Raw genomic sequence first — 24,148 nt, 5'->3', positions numbered from 1 at the left:
ATGCAGTATGGCCATCTTAATAAAACGCAAATTTACCTGCACTATTTTGCTGTTTAAAACCTTTCAGAGCTTCCCCATTGTCCCCGGGAGAAAGGTCACCCTATCTTCAAGTGAGGCTATTAGCCATAGCCTTGAACAGGAAGTACTGCCTGATGCCAGTCAGCGCTTCCCTCCCTCCCCAACCTCCCCCAGCCCCCCCTGCCCCCCCGCCAGGCTTCCACAGCTCCCAGGACCTATCCCTACTGCAGCACGACCAACCAACGGACCTGCTTGTCTGCTTGTCTGTAGGGCTATGCAGACTAGGCTGTAAAGTCCATGAAGTCAGGTAGTCTTGATGGTCAGCGTCCCTGGTGTCTGACACAGTTAAGTGCTCCATCCTACTTTTTTTTTTCTTTTAAAGAGCCATACCTGCGGCATATGGAAGTTCCCAGGCTAGGGGAACTGTAGCTGCCGGCCTCCACCAAAGCAACGCAGAGTCTGAGCCACGTCTGCGACCTACACCGCAGCTCATGGCAACTGAGTAGGGACAGGGATCGAACCCGAACCCTTGTGGACACTAGTCAGGTTCATTACCACTGAGCCAGAATGGGAACTCCTTCATCCTATTTTTGGTCCCTGCCCTTCACTGTCCTTTCACTCGATGTGGTTTCCAGCGCCTGCTTTTGCCCATACTGTTCCTTCTTGCTACTCTGCTCCCTAGCGTTCCCATTCTATCAGCCAGTCAAGAACGTAGAATTCATTTTTTTTTTTTTTTTTTTTTTTTTGTCTTTTTGCCATTTTCTTGGGCCGCTCTCACGGCATATGGAGGTTCCCAGGCTAGGGGTCGAATCGGAGCTGTAGCCACCAGCCTACGCCAGAGCCACAGCAGCGTGGGATCCAAGCCGCGTCTGCAACCTACACCACAGCTCACGGCAACGCCGGATCGTTAACCCACTGAGCAAGGGCAGGGACCGAACCCGCAACCTCATGGTTCCTAGTCGGGTTCGTTAACCACTGCGCCACGATGGGAACTCCAAGAACGTAGAATTCAGAAGCTACAACTTTTGGTGCTCAGATTTCATCATGCCCTGCCCACCCCCAGCCCCCCGCCTCCTCATCCAAGGTAAAGCGTCAACTTAGTTCGCCATTTAATAAATGTTCTAGAATCTATGGGTGATATAACTAAACTTACGGTGGTAATCATTTTGCAATACATGCATGTCATTATGCTGCACATCTTAAACTTAGGCAACACTGTATGCCAACTACATCTCAGTAAAACTGGAAAAAAAAAAAGAGTACTAGAATCTAGACATGTGCTAGCTATCTAATACAACAGCCACTAGCCACACGTAGATATTTAAATTTAAAACTCAGTTTCTCAGTTGTTTTATGGCTAGTGGCTACATACGGTTGGTTGATGGCTACTGTACAGGCCAGTGCAGAATGAAACACTGCCATCACTGCACAAAGTCCTGCTGCACAGGGCTGCTTCAGGCACTAGGGGGTTCAAAACTGAATGAGACACGGTCACTTGCAGGTGACTAGCAAATGCACAAAACTTTAGTGCAAACACTGAGTGGCAAGAGCTCTCCCCACCCCACCCCACCCCACCCCCATCAGTAAAGGAGTCTCAGAATAGACGTTTAAAGGTCTTTTAATCGCAGCTCCTCATCTACTGTCTTTGGCTGCATCCACAACACCCCACCACCGGGTTACCCATAATAGGCTTAAACTCCTCTCTCATTACTCCAGGAGAAAGTCCATTCTATCTTGGGACAGCTTGGGCCTCTTCCTTGCCTTGTTCTGCTTGGCTCTGTAGGAAACTGGTTTCCTATGCCCATACTAAAGCCTAGAAGGAGCGGTCTCTGGTAACTTAACCTAGTTTGGGTTTGCATTTAACCTGGTTTGGGAGCTGTTCAACATAACTGATGGTATATGAAGCCAAGGTTCATGTACCTGGCTGTAGAGGACTGTTAGGGGCATAGCCAAGGATCATTTCAGCAGCCACTGAAAGTTCCTCTTAAAAAAAAAAAAAAAATCACAGGCTAGGGCAGGGACAGTGGAGGGCAAGGTGGATTACAGCCTAAGTATTACTCTAATAGATACACACCTGAGGGGTATAGAGAAGGCTCAGGAGAATACAGAAGTTTCTCCCCCAAATTTGTGGCTCTCTAAATGGCATCGCCGACACGGATCTTCTGATCCAACTTCTCAGTAACCCTCTTATTTAGTCAGTCAGTTATGGAGCCTGGTAAGTCCTCTTATGCTTTCCCAGAGTTGCTCCTTTCTTTGTATTATCATTGATATCTATCACTTTAAGCCACATAACCCACTGCCTCAAGCCTGGATGCTGGGGAAAAAAAAACAAACCTCTTGTTTTCACTCTCCCATCCGTCCAGCATTCTACCACAACAGACTAACTTTCCCAAACACTATTTCTTTGGGCCCCCCAATTGAGAACCCATGATTTCCCTTCTTACTATCCATGTGATTAGATGTATGTGCAATCACCTGGTATTAAAGGCCTTTCATCAAATGGATCCAAGTACCTTTCCAATTCCCTCTTATTACTTGTACACTTCTTCCTACCTCTGCCAGATCCTAAAAGGTGCTGCGCTCATTCTCACCTCTGCCTTCATATGGCCTCTGTCCTCCCTTCTCTCCATCCCTTCTTATTCCTTTTTCAAGACTCCGGTCAAGTGGCATTGATTCCGGGAAGGCTTCCTGGGACACTACAGCTTGCATTTCTTTTCCTCTAATATTTTTTGAGAAAAATTTCCAACCTCTATTAAAGTTGAAGGAGTAGCATGATGAACACCTTCATCTAGATTCATCTAGATTCATCAATTAACATTTGTCACATTTTTCTTTCTATGATTAGACACTTTTTCCCATTTGAAAGTTGCAGACATTGTGACATTTTCCTCCTAAATATCTGAGCATGTGTCCCCCAAGGCCCTTGGAATTCTCTATAACCACAATGCTATCAGCACACCCACTGAGTTTAACTCTGATACAATTATATTATCTAATAGAGAGTCCATATTCAAATTTCCTCAGTTGTTTCATGAATCTCCTACAAAGTTGTTCCCCAACTGCCTCAATCCATGATCCAATCATAGATCTTAGAACTGCATTTACTCATGGCTTTTATTTTATTTTTTGTCTTTTTGCCTTTTCTAGGGCCGCACCATGGCATATGGAGATTCCCGGGCTAGGGGTCTAATTGGAGCTGTAGCCACCAGCCTACACCAGATCCAAGCTGCATCTGCAACCCACACCACAGCTCACGGCAACACCGGATCCTTAACCCACTGAGCAAGGCCAGGGATTGAACCCGCAATCTCATGGTTCCTAGTTGGATTCGTTAGCCCCTGAGCCATGACGGGAACTCCACTCATGGCTTTTAGATTCATTTAATCTAGAGTACCCAATCCTCCTCCCCAACCTGCCCACTTTTCTGGAAGAGTTCAGGCCAGCTATTTTTTTTCAATGGTAAGTGTATTTTCTCTTTCGAATTAAAAGGAAATCTGTGGGAAGATATTTGGAGACTGTATAAATATCTTGCCCAAATGCTAGTCATCCAATAAGATTTCTATCCACTGATGACTACTGCCGGAACACTTCTTGCACTGGTGCTTGCAAAATGGCACTCTGCTAATTCTATCATGCCTTCTACATCTATTAGCAGGAAATCTTGCCATTTTATCCCTTTTTTGAAGTAGTGCTATGAACTTAGGAATTTTTTCCCCCAATGCATTATAATCCATTACTGCTTTTAAAAAAATGTTAAAATTGTCCTGATTTGGCTGATGGGAGCTTGTACAAGCCAGCTCCTGTATCCTTTTAAAGTGTCACCATCTGTCTTAGAGTGCATCCTTGCTTTCTGGAACACACAAAAAAATACTCTAGGCTTACCTTGTACTTTCCCTATGCCAGAACTGGACTCAAACATTTCTCTAAGGTACCCTGGTTCCTTTTAGTAGGAAATGTATTTAGAAACAAGATCTGGATGCTAGGTGCTCGTTGCTGCTAAGGTGTTACCGCTTTTAGGCCCTTTCAACGGACAGAGTTAGGAATGACTAAGAAATTGTGAGTTCACGATGAAATTTCGTTTGACTCCAACAGTACAGCATGATTCGTCATCTTCCCCAATTCCTTATTTTATCTTCCTTTTCCCACAGTGAGAACCTTTTTCACAAACAACAGTAATATATTTACTCATTTGCTCTATAAGATTGTTTCTAGGGTTACCACACCAATAACACTGGTAGCATCAAACTTTCTACGTAAAGTCCAGAGTTTCCCTGCAATTCTTTTTGTCCTTGGGCTATACCCCACTAAAGGTACACAGCCAATGCTGGGCGTGTAAGTTACTTTGGATTAATTCTTTTTTATATTATCAATTTGAAATGCATTTAGGTTTCTTTTTATATTTGCACTAAATTCTAGGGTTTGATTTTTCAGGCTTATTTGAATTTTTTGTGAATCTGTCAAACATTTACATGGCTGAAAACTCAACATGCAATTTAAAGGGTACACTGAGAAGAAACATCCCTGTCCCTTCATCCCACTCCTCTGTAAGTAACCATCTTCATTTGTTTTTGGTTTTCTTTGTGTTTCTTCTTGGAAAAACTAAGCCAATACATATAAACATTCCTATTTCCCTTTCTTACTTTCACAACAGGTAGTAGCTCCTACATCTTTAACATTTTGCTTTTTTCATTTAATATATCCTCAAAGAAATCCCACGATCAGGTCACAGAAATCTTCCACTTCCTCATCCTTTCCTTTACCACGTGGCCCACACTGTCGCACAAAAGCTCCTCCCTCACACACTGCTCCCTATCACCTGGTGTGTTAGTCCCGCCTCTCGGCCAGAGGGCAAAGGTTGTGATCCTTCCCGGTAAGCCCTCCAGCAGCAGGCACAGAATAGGCACTCTGTAAAAACGTGGTGAAACAGCATCCTCAGCCTGGCCTAGAGGGTGTGTGATGAAGCAAGAAAAAGGCAAAGCTGAAGAGTGGTAACCAGCCCACAGAGCCCTTCCACTGGCCAATGTGTGGTATTTGTGTGTGTGTGAGTACTTCAAATCAGTTGTTACAAATGTTGAAAATCAGGTAATTTCACATTAAAAAGAAATATAGGTTTCTGGTTTCCCTTGAAAAGGCAGAAGTTTTGGAACCACTGGGGCTTTAGTCTCACACACAGTGACAAGCAGGTGGTATCAGCCCCTTCAATGGGAGGTTCCTGGTCAACTCATCCCCCTCCACTACAAATGTGTGAAGGAGGAAAAGGCTTAGAATATCCCTGCTCCTGAGATTTTATTTATTTATTTATTTATTTATTTATTTATTTTTAGGGCCGCACCCATGGCACATGGAGGTTCCCAGGCTAGGGGTCAAATCAGAGCTACAGCTGCTGGCTTACACCACAAGCCACAGCAACACCAGATCCAAGCCACATCTGCAAGTTATACCATAGCTCATGGCAATGCTGGGTCCCCGACCCGCTGGGCGAGGCCAGGGACTGAACCCGTGTCCTCATGGATACTAGGGTGATTCGTTTTTCTGAGCCACGACGGGAACTCCTGAGATAATAATTATTAAGTTCTCACTACTGACCGGGTACCGCGCTACACATGTGACTTACATTATCTCATGTAATCATCACAAGAGCCTGGTGAGGTAGGTAGCACACATCTCCATCCTCAGATGAGTGAAAAGAGAGGTTAAGCGGAGTTAAAATGCACATAAAGTTGGTCTGACTTCAAGGTCTGTGCTCCTAAATACAATGTTATATGACCTATGGCCATATGTGGGTAACTGGTCTTTATTGGACTTTCTCTTTTTCCTTTTACACACACACACACACACACACACACACACACACAGGCAGCTGCATCTCACATGTGTACACCCATGTGACATGATACATACATAAGAGATAGATACATAATACATACATTCAATATAGGTATATAAAGACATATAAAGCACATATGATAGATATAAAAAGCACACTATACATGGGCTGAACTAGGTCTTTTGAGTCTGGGGCAAAGTAATGTTCTTAAATCCCTCCCTAAAGTGAGGAGCAGTTGGAGTTCCTGTCGTGGCTCAGTGGTTAATGAATCCAACTAGGAACCATGAGGTCGTGGGTTCGATCCCTGGCCTTGCTCAGTGGGTTAAGGATCCAGCATTGCTGTGAGCCATGGTGTAGGTCACAGACATGGCTTGGATCCCATGTGGCTGTGGCTCCGGCGCAGGCTGGTGGCTACAGTTCCAATTCGACCCCTAGCCTGGGAACCTCCATATGCCGCAGGAGTGGCCCTAGAATTGGCGGAAAAAAAAAAAGTGAGGAGCAGTAAACCAGGAAAGAGCTACCCTGCCAGAACTTCGGTTCTAGATAAAAGTCCACCTTCACTGAACCCTGACCTAGTCTTACTGGTCTGGTTTCTCTTATCTACCAGGGTGGAGCTTTAAGCAGCCTCCTGGCACCCTAACTTTGCAAGGATTCTGCCTCTGGGTAGAAGTTTCCCTACAGTCTGAGACTGGAAACACTGTACATCTCCCGAGTAAAGAAAAGAGGCCTATCTGCAGACAACCCTTGCTAATAGAATATGATACAAATGCTCCCTAAGAGCTTACATAATTGAAAACATTCAGAGGGGAGAAAAAAAGGGTACAGATCAAATAAAAGTAGCAGTTACAATCAGAACCAGAGTGCAAAATTAACTTTTTTTGGGGGGGGGTCTCTTTAGGGCTGCACCCACAGCATATGGAAGCGCCCAGGCTAGGGATCGAATCAGAGCCATAGCCACCCCGCTACGCCATAGCAGCGTCAGATCCGAGCCACATTCGTGACCTACATGGCAGCTTGCGGCAATGCCAGATCCTTAACCCACTGAGTGAGGCCAGGAATCGAACCAGAATCCTCATGGAAACTAGTTGGGTTTGTAATCCTCTGTGTCACAACAGAACTCCAAAGTTAACACTTTACATGGCACTGCAGAAAGGGGTTGGGCTTGGAAATCAGGGGAATTCAGGTGCTGACCCATTTCTGTCTCTAGTTCACTGTGGGCCCTTGGGCCACCACCCACTTGACTTCTTGTGTCCATTCTTCCACCTGTAAAGGTAGAGGGCAGAAAAACAGGAGCAGAAAAGTCTCCGGCGATATAGCCAGAAAAGGCTCACATCTCAAGTGGATCATTTACTATCCGTAGAGCAGCATACCAATCACTGGAGGCTCCAACCCCTGGGGGTTCAACTCAGCAGGTCTACGGTGTGAATATTATTTTCATTTTAACAGACTGCCCAAGTGGTTGCTTATTGAGAGTATCATAACTTTGAGGAACTCTCAAAACAAGCCCCTTAACTTCTGAGCCTGTCATCAGTTTTCCCCACTAGATCTTAACCCCTTAAGAACAAGGACAGCATCGTACTTGCCCTTGGATCGCCAGCCAAGTATCTGGTGTATGACGGGGACTCACCCCAAAATGTCTGCTGAAGGAGCGTGCATGTCCTTTCTTACTCCCAGAGCTGAGGTGTGGACCAAAGAGGTAGTATTTGTTCAGGTCTTTAGAAGTGTCAGGTCCTGGGCACTTTACAATGGGCGTTATGGTGCTTCCTGAAGTCTTGTCCAGGGCCACACTGGGTGATGTACACTCACCATGTGTCAGACGTGAGGGGAAACCGGAGAAGAATGGGTGAGCGTGAACAATAAACAGAAAAGTGGGGGTGGCTCCTGCTGTGTTCTAATTCTAGGTAGGGCAGGGCCAGGAAAGCTCTCCTTTCTACTTCTGTGAAGGTCTCTTGGAGGACAAGAGATTTTAGGACCTGTGTGACAATCAGAGCAGGGAGCTTGGCAGACAGCTGCATATGGAGGGAGGGGAGGCGGAGAACTGCTATGGTGAAAGGGTTGGCCAGCCTGATTCCACATTTCATACCTGGCACGTAGCCCTGAAGGTATGGTTTGCAAAGCACAGCTTTAGGGGTAAAGTACGGGCTCCGGCTCCGGCTCGGCCCTGTCCTGGCTGTGTAGTCTCAGGCAAGTCACTCGGCCTCGCCAAGCCTCAGTTGGAACACGTGTCACCCTTCACTGGTTTCCCACTGTCCTCGTACAAGTTCCAAATCCTCAGCACGGCCTAGAAGGTCCTCTGTGAGGTCCTCATCTCTTGTCACCTCCCACCTTGCTCACCATATGCCAATCCCAGGGGCTTTCTCTCTCACCTCGGCCAGGCCAACGCACACCTATTCTTCGTGCTTCAGCGTTCACTTCTCAGGGAAGCCTTCTCCGACACCCAAGCTGGACCTCCGCTGAAATGCCCTTTGCAGGGCCTAACTCAATAGTAACCAATTATTTGCGTATTTTTTGGACTGTTGGATGCTTACTTTCTCCATTGAATGACAAACTTCCTTGTCTCTCGTTCTCTGGAGCACACAGCAGCTCCACACAGGGGGACAGAGAGGATGTGCATGGGCATGAAAGTCCTGCTGCTCGAACAGAACAGCACGGACGGGAGAGAGACCACCCAGAGTGGGGGCTGGAGGCTGACACCAGGAGTACCTTCTCACCCTGCACTGGGTAATCGGGAGCCGTGAGTCCCGTGTGGCTACAGGCAACCTGAAATGTGCCTAGTCTGAACTGAATGCCACATTCAGTACAGAATGCACACAGGATTTCAAAGACTAAGTACCAAAAAAAAGGAATATAAACTAGTAACTTTTGGAGTTCCTGTCGTGGCTCAGTGGTTAACAAATCCGAGTAGGAACCATGAAGTTTCGGGTTCGATCCCTGGCCTCGCTGAGTGGGTTAAGGATCTGGTGTTGCCGTGAGCTGTGGTGTGGGTTGCAGACACAGCTCGGATCCCATGTTGCTGTGGCTGTGGTGCAGACTGGCAGCTACAGCTCCAATTAGACCCCTAGCCTGGGAACCTCTATCTGCTGTGGGTGCCGCCCTAGGAAAAGACAAAAAAATAATAAAAATAAAATAAAATAGTAACTTTTTATAGTTTATACATGCTGAGGAGTTCCTATCATGGCACAGCAGAAATGAACCCGACTAGTATCCATGAGGATGCAGGTTCAATCCCTGGCCTCACTCAGTGGGTTAAGGATCTGGTGTTGCCGTGAGTTGTGGTGCAGGACCCAGATGTGGCTCAGATTCTGCGTTGCTGTGGCTGTGGTGTAGGCTGGCAGCTGTAGCTCCTTTCGACTCCTAGCCTGGGAACCTCCATATGCTGCAGGTGCAGCCCTAAAAAGCAAAAATAGAATAAAATAAAATAAAATAAAATAAAATAAAATAAAATAAAATAAAATAAAATAAAATAAAATAGTGATTACATGTTGAAATAACAGTATTTTGAATATACTGAGTTAAATGAAATATACATTAAAATTAATTCACCTGTTTCTCTTTACTATTTTTAATGTGGCTACGAGAAAGTTTTCACTGACACGCATGGCTGGCATTCTATTTCTATCAGACAGTGCTGGTCCAGTGGCCTCTGGCCGCAGCTGTACCACTCTGTGCCTTTTCTCCCATGGCAGGGCCTCCTGCCCTTCAGACCTGTCCAAGGAAACTAAAAGCCTTCCCAGAGTCACCTCTCCCAAGCTCCTGTTTCCCACAGCACCTGGTATATATCTCCGCCAAAATATTTTGTACACAGGCGCCAAGCTTTCTCCCTTGCTTGCTGCACTGTGAGCTCCTGAAAGCGTGCCGTATGATCTCTGGGTCTCCAAGGGCAGCCACCTGCCATGCCAAGCAGAGAACGAGGCCACACCAGCCTGCCTGGGCACCCTTCTCTTCACTCAGAACCCAACACCCGACTAGCGCCCCCCCCCCCAGGATCTACCAGCACAGGTATAGATGCATAGCTGATTTCTCTAATTTGTTGTGACATGTGGTCCCTTAGAAAAAGCTCAATGCTGAGGATATGCTTAGGAATTTAAACTGGTATTGAGGAATGGTGTGGGAGAGTGTGGAGTTAAAGACAGAACAGGTTTGCACCCTGGCTCTGTCTCTGATCATTTGTGTGGCTGAGGGAAAAATGACTTTCTGTGAACCTCAGTTTTCTCATCTACAGAAGTGGAATACTGACTACCCACCCTGTTGTAAGAATTGGCGTAACGTGTAAGTGAAGTCTCTAGCACAATGCCTGGCACAGAGCAATGCTCAAAAAATGACTGCTATTCTTGTTAATAATTAGTAACCTACTGCCAAAGCCATCACATTCTACCTCATAACACAAAATAAACACTTCTGGAGTTCCCATCATGGTGCAGCAGAAACGAATCCAACTAGGAACCATGAGGTTGCAGGTTTGATCCCTGGCCTGGCTCAGTGGGTTAAGATCCAGCGTTGCCATGGGCTGTGGTGTAGGTCACAGACACGGCTCAGATCTGGCATTGCTGGCTGTGGTGTGGGTCAGCAGCTGTAGCTCCGATTGGACCCCTGGCCTGGGAACTTCCATGTGCCGCGGGTGCGGCCCTAAAAAGTAGAAAGACAAAACAACAACAACAACAAAATAAACACTTTTTAAGTTATCTATGCAGATGCAACCATTTCACAGACCTTCCCTGAAGCAAATGACCTACTGCTGTTATATTTAGTCCACACTCATTTACTTTTGTCTAAGAATCCTCCATCCAACTGCTACCTTTGATGAAAACAATGTGCTTTAGGACAGCAAGGGGCCAGGAGACCTCAGCATGGGTGCTAATGCTTCCTTCACTAGCCGTATAACTCCAGACACGGAGACAGCAAAGCGAGATTTAGGAAAATCCAGCTGGGTGAGAGTGTGTGTGTTTGTGTGTGCCCCACATGCATGCTCAAGCTGGGGACAGGGTGCAGGCAGGAAGGGAAGTCACTGAGGCTGCCACAGTTGCAGGGAGGGAGCAGGCCGAGGTGGTGAGAGGGTGGGATTGACAGTCTAGACATCTGGGTTCTAGACCAACTCTGCCCTACTTTTTTGTATACCCTTGAAAAAGGAGAAGAAAATTACATAGAATGAGCACCTAATATGTTACAGGCATTCATTTAATCCGCAGAGTAACTTGGTGAGGTAGACATTGTTATTTTCCTTAACAGATGAGAAAAATGAGATTCAGAGAAGTTAAACAGTTTGCCCAAAGACACACAGCTATTAAATGGTGGAGCCACGGAGTTCCCGTTGTGGCTCGGCAGTTAACGAATCTGACTAGCATCCACCAGGATTTGGGTTCGATCTCTGGCCTTGATCAGTGGGTTAAGGGTCTGGCGCCGTGAGCTGTGGTGTAAGTTTCTAAGTTTCAGCTTTCATGTTGATAAAATTAGTACTTCTCAACGGGGACTGTGATAAATTATTTGTAAACCAAAAATCACTCAACAGGTATATCTTGTTTTACCTAAAGTTTTCCTGGAAAGATAGGGAAATGTGCTCTGAAGGAAATCTTTCTGAAGGTGATAATAACACTTTAAATACAAACTTTCAAAAGACTGGGTTTACTTCATACAAATCGAATTGTTATTCAAGTCAATTTTTATTTTATTCATTTATTTAATTTATTTTTTAAGGGCCGCACCCAAGGTACATGGAGGTTCCTAGACTAGGGGTCGAATCAGGGCTACAGCTGCCAGCCTACACCACAGCCACAGCAATGCCAGATCTGAGCTGCGTCTGCAACCTACACTACAGTGCATGGAAATGCTGGATCCTTAACCCCCTGAGCGAGGCCAGGGATCAAACCTGTGTCCTCATGGATGCTAGTCAGATTTGTTCCTGCTATGCCACGATGGGAACTCCCAAATTTTATTATTATTTTTTTAATTAAAAAATTTTTTTGCCTTTTAGGGCTGCACCTGCAGCACATGAAAGTTTCCAGGTTAGGGGTGAAATCAGAGCTATAGCTGTCAGCTTACACCACAGCCACAGCAATGCTGGATCTGAGCCACATGTGCGAACTATACCACAGTTCATGGCAATGCTGGATTCTTAACCCACTGAGCAAGGCCAGGGATCAAACCCATGTCCTCACAGATACTAGTTGGGTTCGTTACCCCTTAGCCACGACAGGAACTTCTATTTTTCATTTTTTATAGCCACACCTGTGGCACATGGGTATGGGATCAAATCCGAGCTGCAGCAATGCTGGATCCTTTAACCTAGTGCACCGAGCCAGGATGGAACCCACATCTTTGCAGAGACCCGAGCCTCTGCAGTCAGATTTTTAACCCATTGCACCATGGCAGGAACTCCTTAAGTCAATTTTTTACTGTTGGCACAAAAAAGAACCAACCATAAAACAAATAACCCAGAGTAACAGCCAATCCAAGAAGTCTCCATTTTGCTTTTTAAAAAATTTTGTCATTTGGCTCAGAAAAGTCATCTTTTTTTTTTTTTCTTTTCTTTTTCTTTCTTTTCAGGGCCGCACCTGTGGCATATGGAAGTTCCTAGGCTAGCGGTTGAATCAGAGCTGCAGCTGCCTGCCTACACTACAGCCACAGCCAGGGATTGAACCCACATCCTTATGGATACTAGTTGGGTTCACAACCCACTGAGCCACAAGAGGAACTCCAAGAGGAGTTACCTTTTTGATTTATTTTGTTAAGGTGGATTTTAAATTAGTGGTTTCACCTCCCTTTGTTCTTAACAAAATCAACAGGAAAGTACTTGGTGGCAGAAGAAAGTTATTTGGTCTTTGATTTTAAAACTGCTGAGGTTAAACCATAAAATGAGGAGTTCCTGTTGTGGCTCAGAGGTTAACCCGACTAGTATCCATGAGGATGCGGGTTTGAGCCCTAGCCTCGTTCAGTGGGTTAAGGATGTGGCGTTGCCATGAGCTGTGGTATAGGTTGCAGACATGGCTTGGACCGGCATTGCTGTGGCTGTGGACCCCTAACCTGGGAACCTCCATATGCTGTGGGTGTGGCCCTAAAAAAAAAAAGACAAAAAAACCTCAAAAAAAACATAAAATGAGTAACTACCAGAGGTAACGTGAGTTGACCAGAGTTGACAGCAGCGCATCTGCTCTTCTTCACAATCCCTTTTCTACCTCAGGGAGGCGGTGCCCTTTTCTTCAGCTGAGGTAACTGCAGAAAGATGCAAATCTAGTCACAGCATCTAAGCTACCAACTGCAATGGGGGAGGGGACCCGGACCATCACAGGCTGAGTGTCACTACCCTCCACATTCTTAGCTAGTGACCTCAGGAAGCCTAGGAGGTTGAAAGAAAGAAGGGTGGGTGAGGAAGTTTCTTCTCCAGCATGCAACAGATTCCTGTTCCATCCTTCTAAAAACTGCCCGGGAACTCCCCTCCTTCCAGAAGCTTTCTTCAATTAACTCTTGAATGATAACCACTCCTATCCTTTGCATCCTGCTAGCCCTTAAACATTTGACTTGTCTATAAACACATATATCCTTGCCACCATATTACTTTAAAAGGGAACTGATGTATTCTGTGTTCTGTCTGATAAAAGACTTGTTCTGGGAGTTCCTGCCATGGAACAGTGGGTTAAGAATCCGATTGCAGTGGGCTCAGGTTGCCGCACTGGTGTGGGTTCCGTCCCCGGCCTGGTGCCATGGGTTAAAGGATCCAGTGTTGGCACAGCTGCATAAGTCGCAGCTGTGGCCTGGATTCAACCCCTGGCCCAGGAAACTTCCACGTGCCGTGGGTGTGGCCATAAAACAAAAGACCTGTTCTGAAGGAAGGACTCCTCCTGCTCATACACATAAAGAGAGGAAACCAGCGGCTGCCTTCTCTGTTGGGGGAGATGCTCAACCATATTGAGGGAAGACATGGTGGTGGTAGTAGGTTTCTAAAGCAATGGCTGCCACCACTTCCAGCAAGCGCTGCTGTTGCTTATACCCTTTCCTATTGAGTGAACTCTTTCATACGGGGGTGTGGGGTGCACAACAGTGAAAGTGATTAAGAAGATAAAATCGGAGTTCCCGTCATGGTGCAGTGGTTAACGAATCCGACTAGGAACCATGAGGTTGCGGGTTTGGTCCCTGGCCTTGCTCAGTGGATTAAGGATCCGGTGTTGCCGTGAGCTGTGGTGTAGGTTGCAGACGCGGTTCGGATCCTGCGTTGCTGTGGCTCTGGCGTAGGCCAATGGCTACAGCTCCGATTAGACCCCTAGCCTGGGAACCTCCATATGCCGCGGGAGCGGCCCAAAGAAATAGCAAAAAGACAAAAAAAAGAAGATAAAATCACTGGTGCTGGGAGATGGACTATAACCCGCTCTGTAGGTGAACAGAAACTAAAACCGTCTGTTCTGTGCAGCTCTATCTTAGAGTTTACTATCAGGCAGCACGGGGTCATTTAGGTAAAGTGTCCTGGGGTTTGAAGCTCTGGATTATAATCTTAGCTCCACGTCTCAGTTTCCCCACAAGCAAAGAGAACGGTGGCGTGGGCGCGTGCGTGCATGTGTGGAGGGGAGCGGTAGGGAGAGAACAGAGGAACCCAGACGCTCCCCGCAGCAGCTCCTTTCCAGGCACCTGGAAAACATATTCTTCCTCTATCCAGGCACAGGTCATATTAGAATGAGATTTTATTATGTCAAAGGACCACCTTGAGGAGGGTAGTAACAGTATTTCAACTTGGAAATTGCCAGTCTCTAAAATGCAATCTTTAGGGATCCCCCCTGGATTGACCACGAGAGAAACAATGGCAATTGAGCACCAGGGCTGCTCTCATCTGGGCACTCAATACACACCCAATGAACATGCGGTGAATGCTCAATGACCAACCTTGAAATTCTAACTCTTCCCAAATTCCAGTGCTCCTAATAGTTCACCCTTGTCCTCTGGCCCAGTTGTCCGCAGCTAAACTCAAGAGAACTGCCTTCTCTAGGAAGCTTCCTTATTAACTCCAATGACCTTTTTAATTATTAAATCCATTTTTGCTGCATTTTGAGGCATACTGTACCACTTCGTACTTGACTGTTTTCAAATTATGTTGACCAATTGATCATGTCTCCCTCCAAATAGCTAACAAACTTAAGAGGAGAAATCTTGCCACATTCCTTGTTGATAGAACCCACAGCAACCAGCACAGTGCTGAACATACAGTTATAGTAATGCTGATTGTGAGGTAACTGATAGGTGAGATTCCTACAATGACTATGATGGGAGCTAGCACGTTTCTTAGGCACTTACTGAGACAAGACAGTACAATCAGGAGTGTAGGCTCCTGAGTCCCTCTCCCAGATAGAAACGCTGGTCATGGGAGTTCCCGTCATGGCTCAGTCTAACTTCAGAGCCCTTTCTCTGTTAACACATTGCTCTCTCAGAGACTGAGTCCTTACCATCCATTTTACTTTGCCATATATCCATCCTTCTTCTTTTTAAAATCAAAGTATAGCTGATTTACAATGTCGTGTTAGTTTCTGGTGCACAGCAAAGTGACTCAGTTTATATACACATATACTTTTTCATTTTCCTTTCCATTATGGTTTATTAAAAGATATTGAATACAGTTTCCCGTGCCATACAGGAGGACCTTGTGGTTGATCTGCTGATCTGTTTTATGTATAGTAGTTTGTATCTGCTAACCCCAAACTTCTAATGTACCTCTCCTCCCTTCCCCTTTGGTAGCCATAAATTTCTTTTTGCCATAGATCCATCCTTAACTTACGTCAGTGTTCCCGTGAAATCTCACATAACAAATTTAAGATGACAAGGACTGGGTGCTTACTTTTCCATACATGAACTGAGCTTCTGCTAACACTTACGAAGCATCTGCTAGGTGGCAGGTGTAGTGCAAAGTAGTATTTCATTTGATTCTCAGAACGACTCTGAACATATCTATTTTACAGATGAAGAGGCTGCAGTTCAGAGAAGATAAAGGACTTGCCTGAGGCCCCGCGGTTAGTGATGGCTTGTGCCAGGACTGGAACTCAGCTTCCCTGACTCCGGGTCCAATAGCCAGTCCTCACTAAGCCTGTCTGGCTCTAGGTTTTTCCTGGCACAAGCGTAAAACACAATGCGGATTACCATTTATATATCTGCCGGCCAAATGCACAGGCTTTGCAATCAGCTCCCTGGGTTGGTAATCCTGATGCTGACACTGGCTTCTGTGACCTCAGGCAAGATATTTAATCTCTCAACCTCAGGTTTTCCCATCTGTAGCAGAGGTTAATGACTACTTCGCTGGATTGGTGTGAGAGTAAATGGTGCCATTCATTCAAGCATTTAGCACAGGGCACACAGTGAATACTCAACATACATATTAGCCATCACCATTATTGCCACCATGGGAAAAAGGGACTTGAGTTGCTCCCTTATATTAGTCTAATATTTCCTCATCTATTACTTAGGAAGATCGCTGTGAAAAAGACAGATGTTCAAATCAAATGACAGATGGGAAAACCAAGGTCTAGAGACACTGAAACGTCTCTTACTTTCAGGGTTCGGCATACAGTTCATCTCCTATCTTTGAGAGTACACTCTTCACCAGATCCAGCTATCTGCTGCCTCTCTAAACTTTTCAAAAATGCCCAGAATTTCAGGATACACAACCTCTCATTCACTTTCAGAGGAGGGCCCTGTAGGTCCTAAGACTGTCCTAACTGCCCCTTTAGAGCTTTAGGGACTCACCCTGCCCCCCAATCAAAAAACGGGTGCTGGGCAAGCTGTTCCAAGTGGAAAATTCAACTCCATCCCAGGCGGAAACCCCAAATCTCTGCTGTTCCAGCAGATTTCCAGGACGCGCTGGCTCCCAGAAACCACAATTACAGGCAAGCTCAAGGCAGAGGAGTAATTAGGCCCATAGCATCGGCTCAGCAGTCTCTTGGCCTCTCCCTCTAGGGCTGACTCCATCTCTCTACCCTCCCCCTTCCCCCCTCCCCAAACCCCATCTCAACCACTGCTCAGTGTAGAGAGATGCAATGGGAATTTCCACCCTTTCTCTCTTGCAGCCCTGCTCCATTTCCAGGAAACTGAAGAAGGGTGGGGTGAGGCGAGGGGGAAGAAGCCATTCCATGGATATAAGGGATGATGAGTGGCAGCAAGAGCCGCAAGTAATTTTCACAGAAAGAGACTCGTGCTTGAGGCCCCTCCCCTTATTCCAGCCTTTATTTCCCACAAAGATGATCCAGGAAGAAGTTCTGTGGATGAGTCCCCCAAATGGGAAAATGAAGGGGATCCTGTGGAATAGGAAGCAGCAACCTCAAGCTCTTCGGACGGAATAATCTTGGCCAGAGATGGGATGGGGGAAAGATGACATCTAGAAGGCCAAGGGGATCTAGGACTCGAACTCTTTATCTCCCAGATCCTGGAAGGGTCCTATAGGAAGTCTACCCCACCCTCAGCACCTCCCAACCTTGGCTAATGGGAAGGAACGCCAGCCCTGGCCTTCTTTTCTAAATATGCCGCTCTTCTATCCGGCAACACGGGACTGATGCTCCAGCTCCCTCAAACTCCAGCACAAGGGCACTCTACGCAGTACCTTCCTTCTTCCTTCCAGGGTCACTGTCTGTTGCTTGGGTGGTGGATTTGCTCAGTTTAGCTCTGATGACTGCCCTGGAGACACCACTACAGAAGAGAACACTGTCCCTTAGTGCTCACTGCCAGTGGTTTCAGGACTGTCCCCACCTCCCACCCCTACAACGCTAAAGGCTTTCAGTGGAAGAGGACCCCAGAATCACCTCCAGGGACGCTCAGGAGGTGAGGCGAATGCTGGATAGTGCCGAGCATAGGGATGGGGTGGCATCCCAAATAGGTCATGAGCTTCAACATCCTAGAGGGCTCTGAAACAGTCACGGTTCAGGGACCAGAACTGAATGTTGTCAGGGCAGTTTCCTTTTTTTTTTTTTTTTTTTTTTGGTCTTTTTAGGGTCGCACCTGCAGCATACAGAGGTTCCCAGGCTAGGGGTTGAATCGGAGCTGTAGTTGCCAGTCTACGCCCCAGCCACAGCAACAAGAGATCTGAGCTGCATCTGTGACCTACACCACAACTCACAGCAACACCAGAGCCTTAACCCACCGAGTTAGGCTAGGGATCGAACCCGCATACTCAGGGATACTAGTTGGGTTCATTAACCACTGAGCCATGACAGGAACTCCCAGGGCAGTTTCTTGAGGCCAGTCCAGAGGCCCCAGAATTGTGTGACAGAGCAAACTGAGAAAAGCCACAAAGCAGACTGGTACGACCCAATTCCACCCATCAAAACCTTACTTAAAACATATTAATCCCAAGAAGCTTTCCTTACTTTAGCTTCTCCTAACCAACCTCTCCCCCTAGGCAGGCATAACCTCAGCCCTCATAAACTCACTCTGTATTATTGGTTAATTACTTACAACAATCTCAGTGAAAAACAAACAGTCATTCAAACCATTTATTTCAAGTTACACTTGACATATCCAGCACGACCAAAGATGACCACTTTCTGGAGTTCATTCTACAAAGACCTGATTTGTGCATTAAATGGCACTTGTTTTGACACTCTTTTTCTAAGTATTCTTAAATCAATATACTTCTACATCTTTAGTTTCCCCACTAAGCTGTAAATTCCTTGAGAGGAAAGGATGTGTCTACCACTTTTGAAATATCTTTGCATTCTCTCTCCCCTGTTGGCCATCTGGATGAAACAGGTGGTTTGGTTGTTGTTGTTTTGTTTGTTTTTTGCACAGGCACATACACACAAACACACACACAGCCTCCACTACAAAAAAAAAAAAAAAAAAAAAAGAGGAATCTACAAACCACTGTTCAATTCACTTATTCTTCAAACCAGCTGACAAATGGCCACTGACACAAGTCGCAAATTTAAGGGGCCAGAGGGCCAAAGAGAAAGGAGAGACATTCAAAATGGAACCACACCACCACAGGGACTAAGAATCAGAGAGATGGATTAATTAGATGTCTGCCAAGATTCCTTCCAATCCTGAGGCTGATTCTAATTTGGAGACAGAGTGAGGCTGAGGGAGGGAGATGGGAAGTAGGGATGCAGCCCATCAAAAACACTGCAACCACAGGGTAGATATGGCAGGATCTAGTTTCTCTGTCACTCTTTCCAGGGCTGAGGAAAAAAAGGGTTCTGAGAGCCAGAAGGCTGCTCCGGAACAGGACTCAACATTCTGGTTCTTGGTGGCAGAGGGAAAGTCAGGAGGCTCTGACTTTTCAGGCACTTGGACAAGGGTCAGGGCAGAAAGGCAGTGAGAATGGTTTTACCATCTGCTGGTACCCCTGTCCCTGGATCACGCTGAACCTTTAATGATCTGACTGATATGTGCTACCATCCCCATAATCCACAGACTGTAAATATGTCAAGGGCCTGAGCCAGAGGATGAAGTGGCAACCCAAGATCTGTAGCATGGGCGCCATGCCACAGGCCAAGTGAGGATGGGGTTCCTACAGGACCAGCCTGGCCAAGACCAGCAGCCCTTTAAATCCTAACCTACTTGTTAGACTCTCTGCCCTAATGTGTTCTGTACACTCAGGCAGCAGTTTGGGGGAGACAGGAGAGGCCACATCGTGGAAAAGGAGAGGGCTCCTCAAGTTGACCCTGTTCTCTGCATACATCACAGGGCATGGGGAGAAGGAGAAGATGGAATGGGAAGAGTCAGAGATGGAATAAATGCAGATGTGAGATGAACAAAGTACAGAAGGGGAGGAAGTAGGGAAGACACAAAAGGAAGGGGAGAGTAAAGCAACAAAGACAGAATAAAAAGATTTGGGATCAAGCACTACGTAGAAAGATCTGGAGAGGAGTTCCCGTCATGGCTTAGTGGTTTAATGAATCCAACTAGGAACCATGAGGTTGCGGGTTCAACCCCTGGCCTTGCTCAGTGGGTTAAGGATCCCGCATTGCCATGAGCTGTGGTGTAGGTCGCAGATGCGGCTCAGATCCCAAGTTGCGGTGGCTGTGGTGTAGGCAGGTGGCTACAGCTCCAATTAGACCCCTAGCCTGGGAACCTCCACATGCCGCAGGTGCGGACCGAAAAAAGAAAGAAAGAAAGATTTGGAGAAAGGAGAGGGAAAATTAGAGCAAAAGAGAGGAAAAACAAACAAACATTCAAAAGGGGAGAGAAGGGAGTTGTAGAACTATTTAAACATCATACCAGCTCAGGAGTTGGTACAGATTCTAAACCAGCCAGATTCCCCCAGACTCTGACAGCAGGGGTGTTAAGGAGAACTTCTTATTACAGTCTTTGGGTTGAGATTTATAAAAGGGCTGTGAAATCATTAATTAGCACAGAGTGTCTGGCACAAAACAGGATGACGGGGTGGTGGGGAAAAAGGTTACAGGAGAGAGAAGTGGGTAGATGGCAAGCAAGAACCGAGTTTGCTGTAGGATTTCCGGATTACAGAGCTTTCCCAGAGTCTGTTTCCAGTCTGGCTGGGCAGAATGAATGAAACACTCTCTCCCCTCTCAACTCAAACACCCCTAAGGTGGACTTCTCTGATGTAAAACTGCAACCCTGATATTTCCTACTTTCTCTTTAGCAATGATTACTTAACACAGTAACATTTTACTTCTCATTTAATTCACCTAGAATGTAAACTCCAGGAAAGCAAAGTTTCGTTTTGTTTTTTTGTCTCTTCATCGCTATTGTCTCAGTGCTTATGACAGTTCCTGGCACGAAGGAGATGCTCAGATGCTCAAAAAATACTTATTAAATGAAAGAATAAACCTAATTCCATTTAAATCTAAACCTATTCAATTCTCAGCTGCCCGAGAGAATGGAGCAGGGAGTATTGCATATGACTCAAAAAAGGAAATAATGCAAATGTACTTCTCACAGAACCATAAACGTTGAGCGCTAGAAAGAATCTCAACATTCTCATTTCACGGACAAGGAAACTGAGGGCCTTTGTTACGGACTGAATGTTTGTGTTCCCCTCTAAATCATTATGTTGAAACCCTAACACTCAGTGTAATGGTATCTGGAGATGCGTTTTGGGAGGTAAAGAAGGCTGAAAGAGGAGTTCCCGTCGTGGCGCAGTGGTTAACGAATCCGACTAGGAACCATGAGGTTGCGGGTTCGGTCCCTGCCCTTGCTCAGTGGGTTAACGATCCGGCGTTGCTGTGAGCTGTGGTGTAGGTTGCAGACGCGGCTCGGATCCTGCGTTGCTGTGGCTCTGGCGTAGGCCAGTGGTTACAGCTCCGATTGGACCCCTAGCCTGGGAACCTCCATATGCCACGGAATTGCCCAAAGATATAGCAAAAAGACCAAAAAGAAAAAAAAAAGAAGGCTGAATGAGGTCATGAGGGTGGGGCCCTCATAGTGGCATTTGTGCCCTTATGAGAAAAGACATCAGAAAGTTGGGTGTCCCCCCTGGGTGTCTTTCCCCGCTTCATGTGGACACACTAAAGAAAGGTCTTGTGAGCACACAGTGAAAGCCAGGAAGAGACCATGGCGGCAACCTGGTCTTGGACTTCGAGCCTCAAGAACTGTGAGAAAATACATTTTTGCTGTTGAAGATACCCAGTCTATGGTATTTGTCATGGAGGCCTCTGCTGAGTAAGACTGCCTTTAAGTGAGTTTTTGAAGGTCCTCTAGGGACAGGGTAAAACCTAGGTAGGGCTCCTATCCCAGGCCGGTAAGTTTTCTATTACACCAAGGCCTTGGAATGTGTTTGCACATCAGTGTAGGGGTGCTGGACACCTTGGAGATTAACAACAATGAGAGAAGCCGGGAAAATGGTTTCAGTGTCTCCATCTCACCCTTTATTCAAGTCCTCAGAGCTTCTCACTCTATATTTACAGCCAATGGCTTTGGCTCTGGGAAAGATACAAAGGGAGCTACTCCTAAGTCCTGCTTCATTCCTTTAGGAGGTGGGGAAAGGAACAAAAGGCAAGGCACAGCTTTGCTTTCAAAGGCTTTTCCTCCCAGCTATTACTGAGTCACAAGGGTGCACTCAGGAGTAGGAGTTAGTAAAGACCAGGTCCACAGGAAGTGAAATGTCATTGCCTGCTATGTCACCTGCAGATAAGTAAGAATGAACTGAAATAAATTTCAGGGGCAGTTTGGAACCAATACTCCTGCACATATTTAAAAATTCAAGTGAGTCTATATTAAACTTTATTTACATATATACATATTTTTTGTCTTCTGTCTTTTCAGGGCCGCACATGCAGCATATGGAGATTCCCAGGCTAGGGGTCCAATTGGAGCTACAGCTGCCAGCCTACGCCACAGCCACAGCTGATGTCACAGCCACAGCAATGCCAGATCTGAGTCGCCTCTGCAACCCACACCACAGCTCACAGCAACACTGGATCCTTAACCCACTGGGCGAGGCCAGGGGTTGAACCCGAAACCTCATGGTCCCAAGTTGGATTCGTTTCCACTGAGCCACAACGGGAACTCCTATATTAAACTTCAAAGTCATGACTATCAGGTAACCTCCTTAATCTCTTCCAAAAATCTGCTTATCAAGTACAAAATGGATTTATACTTAATATGCTTCCCAAATAGCTCAGAAATCTTCATATTCATGATTGCATTTATCTTTACCAATAGTTAATTGGTACACAGAAGTGATTTAGATGTTTGAGGCATACATAAGGTAGAGGTATGATTTTTGCCCTTGGGAAATTTATAGCCTTGAATTAGAAGACACAGGCAAAAGAGATTTAAGTTTGTGCAATGTACAAAGAAAAGTTAAGTGCAAAGCCACAAAGAGCCAGCTGTATATACTGAGTAACAAATTCAGTAATGAGAAGATGGGACCCTGTAAGAAGAGCAAACCCGAGGTTCCTGGTATTGTACTAAACTCTTAAAGGTAGCCAGAAGGGATAAACACCCTCTATTTTTCCCTACTTCTAAACCCAAGTGAACCATGATTTGACCTAAACACAAGGGGATGGATGCCTTATCAGTGCAAATTCACGAGCTAGTCTAAGCTGGCTGGTGGAAAACTTCTACAGGGTTAAAGGGCGAAGCTAGGCTATCTGGCTGTGAAGTCTGCAGCACACTAAGTAATCCAGCTCTGAGTCATTTCATTCCCCATCCCCTATAAAAAAAAATATAAAAGCACCCCACCCTCAGTTCAATATTCAGTGAATCTCATTCTGCGTATTTTTTTTTTCTTCTTTATAGGGCTGCACCTGCAGCATATGGAGGTTCCCAGGCTAGGGGTCGAGTCAGAGCTGCAGCTACACCACAGCCTACACCATACCAGATGTGAGCTGCGTGTGCGACCTACGCCACAGCTCACGGAAACACCAGATCCTTAACCCGCTTAGTGGGGCCAGGGATCGAACCCACATCCTCATGGTTACTATGTCAGGTTCTTAACCTGCTGAGCCAGTGGGAACTCCCAGTGAATCTCATTCTGAACCTCTCTTGCCTTCTCCCAACATGAACTTGCTACTTGGAGCATCTATCAAATTCTACCCCACCCTTCCCTCAAAAGCAAACAAATAACCCACTGCTAACATCACACTCAAACGTGAAAGACTGCCTTTCCCCCAAGACCAGGAACAAGACAAAAATGTCTGCTCTTGCCATTCAACTAGGGTTTCTGGCCAGGGCAATTAGGCAAGAAAAAGAAATAAAAGGCATTCACATTGATAAGAAAGAAGTAAAACTACCTCTCTTCACAGATGATATGATTCTGTATATAGAAAATCCTGTGGAATCCACAAAAAAACTATTAGAACTAATAAATGGTCACGGGATACAAGGTTGATATAAAAAAAATATATCCCTACACACTAGCAATGAAAAATACAAAAATGAAATTAAGAACACAATCCTTTTTTTTTTTTTTGCTGTTTTTTAGGGCCGTACCCGTGGCACATGGAGGTTCCCAGGCTAGGGGTCCAATCGGAGCTACGGCAGCCAGCCTACACCACAGTCACAGCAACGCAGGATCCGAGCCACATCTGAGACCTACACCACAGCTCACGGCAACGCCAGATCCTTAACCACCTGAGCGAGGCCAGGGATCGAACCCACAACCTCATGGTTCCTACTCAGATTCGTTTCTGCTTTGCCACAACGGGAACTCCAATCCTATTTTAATAGCAGCAAAAAATAAAATACCTAGGAAAAAATTTAACAAAGGAAGTAGAAGATTTGTTTAGTGAAAACTATAAAATACCACTGAAAGAAATTACGTGGAAAGATAATCCATGCTCATGTGTTAAAAAACTTAAGGTTGTTAAAATGCCAATATTCCACAAATTGATGTATAGATTCAATACAATCTCTATCAAAATCCCAGGGTTTTTATTC

At 45.8% G+C, this 24,148-nt stretch overlaps 1 protein-coding gene across 14 annotated transcripts in view; it reads right to left on the bottom strand.

The window, feature by feature from the left end:
- The window catches only part of ARHGEF11 (Rho guanine nucleotide exchange factor 11), a 115,224-nt gene that overhangs the window by 56,460 nt on the left and 34,616 nt on the right, over positions 1-24,148 (bottom strand). The window contains exon 1 of one of the 14 annotated variants that reach the window (XM_021089645.1): positions 7,473-8,757. The exons of the other annotated variants lie outside the window; for them this stretch is intronic. Within the exon in view, the coding sequence (XP_020945304.1) occupies positions 7,473-7,501 (29 nt within the window). The 5' untranslated portion in view covers positions 7,502-8,757. Of the gene's footprint in view, positions 1-7,472; positions 8,758-24,148 lie in introns of those variants that run through there. 14 annotated transcript variants of the gene reach the window in all.

The sequence above is a fragment of the Sus scrofa genome, chromosome 4 (genome assembly GCF_000003025.6).
Source record: "Sus scrofa isolate TJ Tabasco breed Duroc chromosome 4, Sscrofa11.1, whole genome shotgun sequence".
NCBI lineage: Eukaryota > Metazoa > Chordata > Mammalia > Artiodactyla > Suidae > Sus > Sus scrofa.
This window is presented reverse-complemented; position numbering and strand designations above follow the sequence as displayed.